General features: G+C 36.5%; 2 protein-coding genes across 2 annotated transcripts; both read left to right on the top strand.

The window, feature by feature from the left end:
* The first annotated feature begins 2,372 nt into the window (after positions 1-2,372).
* LOC109155077 lies at positions 2,373-3,071 on the top strand. Its single transcript, XM_019302804.1, has one exon. The coding sequence runs from the start codon at positions 2,373-2,375 to the stop codon at positions 3,069-3,071; it is 699 nt and encodes a 232-aa protein (XP_019158349.1).
* A 4,808-nt stretch (positions 3,072-7,879) lies between these two features.
* On the top strand, positions 7,880-8,791 carry LOC109155078 (uncharacterized mitochondrial protein AtMg00810-like). Its single transcript, XM_019302805.1, has one exon. It carries the CDS (start codon positions 7,880-7,882, stop codon positions 8,789-8,791), a length of 912 nt encoding a protein of 303 aa, XP_019158350.1.
* Positions 8,792-12,341: the final 3,550 nt, after the last annotated feature.

Raw genomic sequence — 12,341 nt, forward strand, 5'->3', positions numbered from 1 at the left:
GCTTCAAAATGGTTTTACTATATCTATATATACATACTTACCTATATTGTATTTTAACGCGTTAGAGTGAGTTATCAGCATCATTCGCTTATGCCACTACTGCTGCGCCAAACGATGAATCACACGCCCAAACCTTGCCGCCACTGCAATCAGCCATACCGACCGGAATTTCTGCCGCCAACGGGGAGTCTTTGTTCACTGCCACCGGAATTGGTTCGGGGAAAAATTGATGATCGGTGATGGAGATTTTCCTCCTTTTTATACTAATTCATCGCAACTTCTTTTTCCGCACTTTCTCCCTGCTATTGGAGACTCGCTCGCCAACGACCGAAGAAATTGCTCCGTGAGTTGCGATCTCCTTTTTCGCGTGGTGTTGACCGCCCTTTGTTCAATGATCCGAAGTGTTGGCGCATACTAAAACTTTTATTAAATAACTTACAACTAAAAGCTTAAATACATTATTAGATTCCAAATATAACTAATCTACAATTATTAAACTCCTACTAATCAAGTACTACTTAAACAAATATTAGTATTAGTATTATTATAAAATTAAGATCAATGAATTATTAGACTCACGGAATTTAAATAATAAAACAAAATTAATAAGTAGAAGAACCTAAAAATAAACAATATTAATAAGAGTTACTTATAGCAAAAATAAATAAAAAATATATATAAATTAATCAATTATTGCAAATTGACTATGAAAAGATTATTTAAAATAATACTTAAAATAATGTTTATCAATATTACTGTATAAAAAAAACCCGATAATTTATTTAATTTTCCTCATATATGTCGCCATATAAATATCATATCAACTCAGCATGCATAATAACCCACACAAATCGATCTTGAGCACTTAGCTTCTTCCTCTTTTCTCATTTCCAATCAATATCATGGCAAGAAGGACATTAAGATTGGCATATATTGTCAATCAATCAAAAAGAAAAGCATCCTACCAAAAAAGAAAGAGAGGGGTACTTGCTCAAAAAGCTCAATGAGCTCACCGTTCTTTGTGGTGCGGATGCTTTTTGAGCACGTACCCCTCTATTTTTTGGTAGGATGTTTTTCTTTTTGATTGATTGACAATATATGCCAATCTTAATCTCCTTCTTGCCATGATATTGATTGGAAATGAGAAACGAGGAAGAAGCTAAGTGCTCAAGATCAATTTGTTGTTTTTTATTCTTTATCGATCTTGTGTGGGTTATTATGCGTGCTAAGCTGATATGATATTTATAAGGCGACATATATGAGGAAAATTGAATAAATTATTGGTTGTATTTTTTTTACAGTAATATTACACCCTGTCGAGAATATTTTTTCCTAATAATATACATTATATGATTTATTATGGTTATTTTATTGGATTTTTACTATTTAATCATTAAGCTGAGAGAATTCTATATTAAGAGTGATGCAAAATGTTCACATTTTAAATTTACTTCTTAATATTATCATCTTGACGTGCAATTACTTATTTTAGTTTCATTTTTTATCACATGTGGTAGCTAGGTCAATTCTTGACACACAAAAAAAAACTTAACCTAAATTTGTTTTTTTTTTTTAAATGCATAAAAATCAAATGATTTTTAAAGTTCTTGATTTATAATCTTTGATGCTTAACTTTGAATGTTATGTATTTAAGTTAAGTTTTTTTGTGTGTGTGTCAAGAATTGACCTAGCTACCACATGTGATAAAAAATGAAAGTAAAATAAATAATTGCACGTCAAGATGATAATATTAAGAAGTAAATTTAAAATGAGAACATTTTGCATCACTCTTAATATAGAATTCTCTTAGCTTAATGATTAAATAGTAAAAATCCAATAAAATAACCATAATAAGTCATATAATGTATACTAGGAAAAAATATTCGCGACAGGGTGTAATATTTGATCGACAATTTTAAATAGTCCTTGCAAGTGCACGAATCACTATAGTAATAGTATGCAAAGGCAATGGTCGATCTGACAGGGAATTGATAGAATGCAATTTAATTGCTTGAAATTAAATTAACTGACTTAACAATATAATAATGATAAAAAAACTAAGATCAAAGATAAGAATCAACTCAAGTGCAAGATAATTCAATTGAGATTCAAGAAGCTAAATAAATGAATCGTTATGAATCAAAGAAATCAAACAACAATTAAGCTTAAATGATTACAAAACATTCATACCAATATCATTCCTTATTGGGAGATGAAGGATAGTAGAGGGGTATTTTTGTCTTTCTCCTACCCCGGTAGTTATAACCGTCAGTTCTCCTCTTGAATATGTTTTTTGTATCTTTCTTTTCATTCAAAATAGAATGGCACACTCCTTTTCTCTTCAAACATTTCGCTGACTTTACTTCATCGACATGGTATCAGAGCGCTTTCATTCGAGCTCCTATGCCGCCGTCGTCAGTAGTGGAGCAGGTCAGGAAGAGGATACCACTCCACCGCCAACTCAATCGCCGATCCACACGACTTCGTCGATGATTCCGCAGGGGAATCCTATTCCACAAGTACAGAGGAGCTATGGTGCTGAGGATGTGGAGAATCCGTACCTATTCAGCACAAGTGATAGCACGAACCTTATCCTTGTTAGTCCGCCAATTGTTGGCAGCTCCAACTACGGCTCATGGTGTATTTCCATCAGAATCGCCTTAAAGGTGAAAAATAAGTGGTGGATCATTGATAGTAGTGTTGCAGTGCCTAACAGAGAGGATAATCGATACGGACCTTGGAGACGATGTAATCTAATGCTGTGTTCGTGGATCTTCCGATCTTTGCATCCTTCCATTGCACAGAGTGTTATGCATCTAGAAAGTGCCAGGGATGTTTGGAACGACTTGAAGAGACGTTTCGCGCAGTGTGATGCTCAGCGTATATCAGCCTTACAAAACGATATCTACAGCTTGAAGCAGGGATCTCAGTCCATTAGCGATTACTATACGAAGTACCAGACCATGTGGGAGGAGATGAACACTTTGAGGCCACTCCCGCTGTGCAAATGCGATCCAAGGTGTAGATGCGATCTAATCGACGAGATCAGGAAGGCGCGCGAAGTTGATTAGGTGATTCGCTTCCTTCAAGGTTTAAATGATGATTACAATGCTTTGAAATCGAATGTTCTTGTTTTGGATCCGTTACCGGAAGTCTACCAAATATATGTTATGGCTGAGAAATTAGAGAGGCAGATCAGCTTGACGAAGTTAAAAATAAACAACCTTGAGATCAGCCATGCTAATTCGATCCAAGCTACTGAGATGGTTCAGAATTCCACAGATGATTTGGTTGCTGCGATTAACACTTACAATGGTAAGAAGTACCCAAACAATGGAGGAAGCAAACCTAAATGCACATTTTGTGGGACGATTGGACACACTTGTAACACCCCAGATTTTCAAGATATTTAAAACTTATAAAGTAAAGGTGAAATCTCATTAAATCCCAAAGCATAATACAAGAGTACGGGGTGCTATGCCACACCCGAGCTAGAGAGCTCGGGTGCACAGGCTAAATTCTAAAACCTCAATCAGTATCAATACTAAATCATGGCACGCAGGCCGAAAGGGAAAACTATCTAAGCTATGCCCCAAGCTTCTAGCGCGCTCCAGTGATCTACTCGTCTGTGCCTGAAAGCCAAATATATCTGTTCAGCGAGAGATGCTGGTAACCCACTCCAACGCGTTGAAGTACAATACATATAGATATATATATATATATAGATAGATATACAAAAACCATTTTGAACATGAAGATATATCCTACGATCCCCGGTACAAATCCCATAGTCTCATCCACAAGATACTCATAACAACAACTCATCTATACTTCATCACATAGCACACTTTGTTCGCGCCACAGGACCAATCGCTTGCCGATACATGAGGGTCAGCGCATATAGCTCTGACACGGCCCCGCAGCACCCTGCCCTGTCTCACACTACGGAGGGGTCGATCGCAACCGACCGATGAACCGCAGCTCTATATAATCTTTATATACCTGACCGGTCTTTACCAGCCTGGTTAACAGTTGGGATGGTTCTCAACCCATTCAACTGCCCGTATAGTGGACCTTTGTCCTATATAATATTTATATACCTGACCGGTCTTTACCAGCCTGGTTAACAGTTGGGATGGTTCTCAACCCATTCAACTGCCCGTATAGTGGACCTTAGTCCTATATAATATTTATATACCTGACCGGTCTCTACCAGCCTGGTTAACAGCCGGTATGGTTTTCAGCCCACCCGACTGCCCGTATAGCCCGGTTGATCTCAACCAAATCGGGGTAACATGCACACATAACCCATAGCAAGCACATGCAACCCACATTAACACATTGGGAAGGGGGAGAAAATGTATAACAAAATCTATGTGTGATCCTTCACATTCTAAGAATAGTCCTAAGGGGTTCATACTTCTTTCACCAAGGTCAACGACATACCAATTCAACTAGCATGCAATATATAAGACTCATACGACCTACGAACGGTATCCAAAAATCAAACTAGACATAGGCACGATAGACGGAGTCCGTTGGGACACCACGGGGATCGGGGGAACATCAAACGGGGAAGCCAAAATCCCCAATTGGGGTGCAAACCAGCGGGTAGCCGATGGGTGAGGGTTCACCCGCCGGCGGCAGCCATTTCGGGCAGCGGGTGCCCGGCGGGCAGCTGCCCGCCCGCCGGCTGCCCGCTGCCGGCGTTGCCCAAGAAGGCCGCGGGTAGGTGGCGGGTCCCCTACCCCCACCCACCCCCCACTGAATTTTTTTCATCAAAAACGCCCCGGGAACCTTTGTGGAACCCGAAACCATGCTTAGACACTTTCAAACGCAATTGATAACACACGTAGACAATTAACGGATCAAAGATCGAGAAACATATGGCACATAACCTATCATGCTTTTCTAAACATAATCAACACCCAATCATGTGAATTCCCACCCAATATACCAAGAATAATTTCATACGATACACCCTAGGGTTCTAATCATTTTTAAATCAACAAGGACACAATTCATCTTCTAAAATCAAGATTCGGTAAGAATATCACATAAACATCAAGAGCATCCTACAATCATCACGAACATCATATAATCATCAAGAACGCCATATAATCATCAAGAACACCCTAAGAACCTTTCATCATCAAGATCACCCATGGAATCATCCCATCAATCATCAATAACAATATCACAAATCATCAATACACAATAATATGGGGAAATCCTAAGAGGGGAATCATAGCTATGAAAATAGGTTTTGTTGAGACATGGGTTACCTCTTAGCCTTAATTAATTCCTTGGCTATGAAGGGTCTTTCTTTAAGTCTTCTTCTTTCTTGATTTCTCCTAAGGGGATTCTTGGAACTTCTTGTGTGGAGAGAGATTATTGTGGTGAAAGATCTAGGTGCCTTCTATATCCCTATTTATATATTTAAGACTCCTAATTAGGGCCTGAATGGTATGGGTTTACTAATTCTATTCCTTATAGGACTAAGGACTTGTTTTAGGGATAAGGGTTCATGTTCCATAGTGGACCATATTAATTAATTAAAGAGAATCCTAATCATAATCTGAATAGTAAAAGGCCTACTTCCTTTATTCCTAATAGGCCTAAGACTCTCATTTAGGCAAGGGTCCACGGTTCATGGTGGACCTCATTAATTAATTAAAGGGAGACCTAACCGAATTAAATCATATTTAATTATTATTAACGGGATTAATTAAATAATTAATCCGGGATTGAAGGCCGTAACACGGGGTGTTACAACACTATTGACAAGTGTTACAAAAAGCACGGCTACCCCCCGGGGTGGGTGCCGGGCTTCAAATCCAAAGCCAAGCAGCAAGGAACAACCTCTGTGGTGAATAATGTGACAGACCTAGGTGTCACTGGTGAGCTGTCGTAGGCTCCCAAATTAAAACCTTACAAACGTAGTAGCGGGAGTAAGGATCGATCCCACGAGGAGTAACTAGTTTAAAATATGTGCTCAAATTAAAGAAAGGGGGGTTTGGAATATATCGAGAATAAAGATAAATTAAAAGAGAATTTAAATAAACAAGTAATTTAACTGAACGAATAAAGCAATGAAAATAATATATCGAAAACACTTATAATAAGAAACCTTGGTTAGTAAAGATCCACCACCGGAATTTAACACTGATCATTGATTAGTAAAGTAATTAATATGCAATTTAATATTTGTCGTGAAATTATTTCATTTCCGTTTTCCCCTAGTTATAGGTAACTAAAGCACACGTGGTTTAATTACCCCTAACTACTAAATAACCTAAGACAAGCGCTATAGATTTAATTTAATAGCAGCAATAGGAACTAGGAAAATCGACAAACTAAATAACACAAGCACAAGCGGTTGCATTTAACTTAGGAAAATATTCTACCCGAGTCCAATTATCACTAAGTCGTCAATAATTAACCCAGTTGCTACTGAATATTAGAATAATTTGTAGCACAACATTATCTAATATAGCAAATAATTATATCAAGTAAATAACTAGTAGGCCTCCCTAGCAATTAAATGATACAACTATGCAAATAACTTAGAAGAATATTTAATACCCAAATACATAAAAATTATATAATAAAAATAAATAAATAATCTTACAGCATAATCAATTCCGGGGCTTCAATTCACTAAACCAAGCTAAAGAAATTAGCAATGAATGGACATTGATAACTGCTTTACAGAATAATCGAGAGGGGAAGAATGAACGTTTTACAATAGGAAACTTCTACTATTTATACTACTCTTAAAATATGCTAGAACAATTCTCCGCCATTTATTTTTCCTATTTTTGCGCCGTAGGAATGGAGTCTTCAGACACTGCACGCCCTTTCCTTCTTTGTCGCATTTGAATATGTCTCCACGCCACACCTGTACAAACAAAAGACAAAGAATTAAGGGATTAAGCAATTTGTTTTCATGCATGCTATAAATTTGATTTACTTAATTTATTAAATAAAGCATATACACATACACTAGTACGTACGTAATATATATATATATATATATATATATATATATATATATATTAATATGTATTCTATATATTATATATTATATATAAAAACAATTAATTATTAGATAATATTAAATAACTAATGCAAAAATATTATAAAAATGTACCTAAAATATGAGTGTAAAATATGCCTATCAGTCACAAGTGATCAGTTTCAAAAACTTATGGCAACCATTCAGAATCATATGAGACAACCTTCTAGTTTTCTGGTACTGCAGCATCTATTTCTCTAATTCCCAAGTTCAATGAGGACAACAGAGAAGGCAAGTCATCTATCCCTTATGTTAATTCTTTATCTCTGTGTAACTCAACATGGATTGTAGATTCTAGAGCCACTGATCACATTACATGTTCCCTTGAGACATTTGATGAGTATTATGTGGTTGAAAGGGATGAAGTTAGCCTGCCTACTAGGGAACGAGTTGCTCTCAAACACAAATGAAACATAAGACTTGAAAACAATCTTTGGCTAAAAGATGTTATGCACATACCATCATTCCAATTTAATATATTTTCTGTGAGCAAACTTCTCCAAGATACTTCATATAATCTGGTTTTTTCGTCAGGACAGTGCTTGATTCAGGAACCTCTTGGGATGACGGTTGGTTTAGCTAAACTGGAAAAAGGGTTGTACCTCATGATGAAGCCACCACTGAATTCCATTCTTGATCACAGGAAATTGGTTATGGAATGTAATAAAGTTGATATTTGGCATCAACATTTAGGACATTTTCCTATAAATAAATTGCATTTGCTTAAAGATATACCGAATGACAACGATTCGAACATTTCTGGCAGTAGCAGAATCTCAGAAATAATGGAATATCCATCAAATGGACATAAACAATGCGTTTCTCCACGGTGATCTTGATGAAGAAGTTTACATGGTGCTTCCCCCTGGTTTTCAAGCAAAAAAGCTTAATCAGGTTTGCAAATTAACAAGGTCTCTTTGTGGACTAAAGCAGGCAAGTTGGCAGCGAAACTCAAAATTAACTACTGCTCTGCTAAGCTATGGTTTTAAACAATCAAGTGCTAATCCCTCTCTCTTTACAAGAGGCAATGGTGATCAATTCATTGCCCTCTTGGTCAGTGTTGATGACATATTGGTGGCAAGTGGAATGATGGCTCTTATACAAGAATTGAAGAACTCACCGAATGCAGCTTTTAAAATTAAGGACTTGGGGTCCCTAGGCTATTTTCTCGGCATGGAAGCAAAGATCAGTGACAATGGTTTGAATATTTGCCAAAGGAAATATGCACTGGATATACCCAATGATACAGGGTTTCTTGACTGCAAACCAATAAACACTCCCATGATGCCAGGCTCTCTCTTATCCAGTAATGATGGTACACCTCTGAGTGATCCAAGCAGCTACCAGAGGTTGATAGGAAGATTGGTGTACCTTACAGCCACTAGGCCCGAAATTACGTATGATGTACATCATCTAAGCCAGTTCGTGAGTGCCCCCACGGACAGACACATGGCTGCGTCTCACCGCATACTCTGCTATATAAAATCATCTCCAAGACAGGGCCAATTCTACCCAACATCGAATAGTACCCTCAGCCTCAAAGAGTTTTTTGATTATGATTGGGCATCATGTACTGAAACACGCAAGTCTGTAACGGGATTCTGCATCTTTCTTGGCACCTCTCTTGTTTTATGGCGATCAAAAAACACAAGTAACTGTATCCAAGTCTTCATCCGAGGCAGAATACCGCGCCCTTGCTACGATAGCGTGTGAAATGCAATGGCTAACCAGTTTACTCCAAGATTTGTGTATAAACATAAGCAGCCCTGCAGTGGTTTACGGTGATAGTAAATCAGCTATTGCAATAGTAGAGAATTTCGTCTTTCATGAGAGGACCAAACACATCTTGATCGATTTTCATATAATAAGGGAAAGGGTGGTTCAGGGACTAATCAAGTTGCTCTCGATTGCTTCCATCAACCAAGTTGCTGATGGTTTTACAAAACCTCTAGCCTCTTCCTTGTTCAACGTTTTTGTGTCTAAGATGGGTGTCCAAAGTTTGCACACTCCAGCTTATGGGGGGTATTGGGAGATGAAGGATAGTAGAGGGGTATTTTTGTCTTTCTCCTACAACGGTAGTTATAACCGTCACCAATATAAGAATGGCCGGTTCTCCTCTTGAATAAGTTTTTTGTATCTTTCTTTTTATTCAAAACAGAATGGCACACTCCTTTTCTCTTCAACCATTTCGCTGACTTTACTTCATCGACATTCCTAGAAGAACAATTTAGCAAAGCATACTAAAATGTAAAATGAAATTGAGATTAACAACAATTAACCCTAAACATCTTCTAGATAAAGATTATAAATATTGATTACAGTGCAAAAGCTTTGAAACGCAACCAAGAGACAAACTCTTCATCAGAACAATATCACCAATAAATTAAGCATAATTAATTCATGATTTGCTTTAGAAGCATAACACAGATTCCAAAGATGTGAAATTAAAAGGTAAAAGGTAGGAAAATGAAGAAAGTAAAAGAATTTTATATGCCACTACTGCTGCGCCAAAAGATGAATCACACGCTCAGACCTTGCCGCTACCGCAATCAGCCGTACCGATTGGAATTTCTGCCGCAAACGGAGAGTCTTTGTTCACTTCCACCGGAAATGGTTCGGGCAAAAATTGATGATCGGTGATGGAGATTTTCCTCCTTTTTATACTCCTTCAGCGCAACTTCTTTTTCCGAACTTTCTCCCTGCTATTGGAGACTGCTCGCCAACGACCGAAGAAATTACTCCGCGAGTTGCGATCTCCTTTTTTTTCGCGTGGTGTTGACCGCTTTGTTCAATGATCCGAAGCTATTGGTGTTGGGAATAACACCCAAATAAGTGTGGATTATTTCCATCCACAATAAATTGTGGAGTGAGGTTTAACTCCTACAAATGTGGTCCTCTCCACCACTCCCGTATTTTAGTGGAAATTGAATGGCTAAGAGAGGAGGAGCAGGTAATTCTATAGCTATAAATACCCTGCTCCTCCTGAGCTCTAAACGCTCAATACATTCTTCTCTTCTTCTCTTTTGCAATCCTGAGCTTCGGTGTTAACTGGTCGAAAGCAACCGGTAAGACTGTTACCGTCTCCGGGCAATATTTGCTTTTAAGGTAGTGTCTTGCGCACGTCACCAATTGATTCAGGATTTCTTCTATACTCAGCCTATATAAATAGTAGCCTAGATCTATGACATATTCTGACCAATTTTCCAACAGTTAAAAGCAAATATATGTGCTTAAGTTATCATGTCGACCTTCGGATCTAAACCTCCTCTGACCTCGCCAAGCTCGAACCTCTCACCGGTCTGAACTATCGCCGGTAGGCGATTAAGATGATGATCCACTTCAAGTCTGTCGAACTCTGAGATAAGTATTATTTCTTTAATACATGTGTATGTGTTAATTCTTTTAATAGGTGTTAGAAATATTTTCATGCGTCATCACCACATTATATTTCATCTTTTGGTTCGTTCTCTTCAGTGTGCACAACATGAGGATTGACATGACTAAGAGATAATTAGCTACATGTTTTTCAGCACACAAAATTATTAATATTCTGTATATATTATAACTTAGTCATTATTAAATCTTGTGCTCTTGAATTTAAAGTGTAAGCAGTTATAGTTACGATGATGATATATCACATAATTATCTTTTATAGCATATTGGTCGTGAAGAATTGAAATAGCAAGATCATTATAATACTTAAACATGCTCTCTCACTCTTAACATCCAAGATATAAATGGTTAATCTTAATGATCAATATTTCATGCATATTGTTATGTCTATGTGTAGGCATGTGTTTCTTGGATTTAGAGTTGTTCGAATATGTTATATATGATGTTCTTCACAAAATGAGATCAAAAAGTGATTATGCGTTAGATAACTGGGGAACATAAATTTAAGTGATGCATGATTAATTTATTAGTGGGGGCTATTTGTTCCTTCAAATTGAATATGAGATGCATATATAATTATATATCTTTGTCACATGGTTTTAAAGATTTGAATCATGTACTAAAATTATTTGTATAAAGATATAATAAGTACATATCAAAGTCTTTGGTTGCAATTTGTTTGTAGCATGGAGTTGAAGAGTCATTATTCATGTATACTCTTTGCATAGCTCAGTGTTGCCAATGAGATTTGCCTCCTCATATTTTAATATGGCACATGAAACTTATATGATAATAGACTATCATATGCAAATGATTGTCTTGAGCATTAGTAGTCATATATTATTGGCATTGACCATGTCCCTTAAAATTATCATAATGACATAATTTAGAAGATGGTTTGCCTATATCTTTGCATTCAATTGATTATTATCTTTTGAGAGCATGTTAAACGTGAAATATATATTGTGACAAGCATTTTAGAAATCACCATTCCATATTTTGTATGGTGAGTTCTTTGAATATTATATAGAAAATTAACAGCGGTGTACACAAAGATAAGTGAATCGTTATTATTCACATGTATGAGCTTTATGAATTTGTTGTGTTAGAAGTGATGATTTAACACTACTGCTAAGTGATTAAATCATCAATATAATATAAAGCCTATAAATTGTGTACTTATGCACATGTCAATTTACAACATTATGTGTTATTATTGTGGATATGTTACAAACATTGCACTATTTGATGATAGCATTGAAAAGTCATTGTTCTTGAATACTCTGTCTAGGAAGATGGTTTTTAAGAAAACTTCGGTTTCACCACTCGACCTGGGAGTTTTAAGAAGTAGGGTGTTGATCATGCAGGCTAGTTAGAGCGCCACTTGATCTTCACCTGAAATGAGGTTGACTCTCATATGTTGTTAATCAAAGCCTTGCAATAGAAATTGTTGAAGTACTGCAATAGTAATATTGATCTGCATCCTATGAATGCTTTATATGAGTTTTAATTTTCTCAAGGGAATGGAAAATTGTGCAAGTGGCAACTCTGAAGTCTCATTGTTGAGAGATATTTCCGAATAAATATGAGCTCGAACATATTCCTTGTGTATAACATTAATTTCTTATAAGAATACGATGTGAAATTTGTGATTATGTTGTTCAACTTGATGTAGCATGCAGACAACATTATTTCTATGGCTTACTAACAATGAGCGTTTGTATATATATATTATTTAAACTCTTGGTTGAATCATATTGAAATACCTATAATCTTAACTATAATAAATCTATATGGTTTGGGAAGTAATTAATGTTACAATTAATGCCACAACATCCTTTATTATATAAAAAAAAAAAAAAAAAAAGTA

The sequence above is a fragment of the Ipomoea nil genome, unplaced genomic scaffold, assembly GCF_001879475.1.
Source record: "Ipomoea nil cultivar Tokyo-kokei standard unplaced genomic scaffold, Asagao_1.1 scaffold2690, whole genome shotgun sequence".
Lineage (NCBI taxonomy): Eukaryota > Viridiplantae > Streptophyta > Magnoliopsida > Solanales > Convolvulaceae > Ipomoea > Ipomoea nil.

What these genes read in the sequence shown, in the direction of transcription:
- LOC109155077 (XM_019302804.1), top strand. Translation starts at nt 2,373, where the DNA reads ATGGTATCAGAGCGCTTTCATTCGAGCTCCTATGCCGCCGTCGTCAGT.
- LOC109155078 (XM_019302805.1), top strand. Translation starts at nt 7,880, where the DNA reads ATGGACATAAACAATGCGTTTCTCCACGGTGATCTTGATGAAGAAGTT.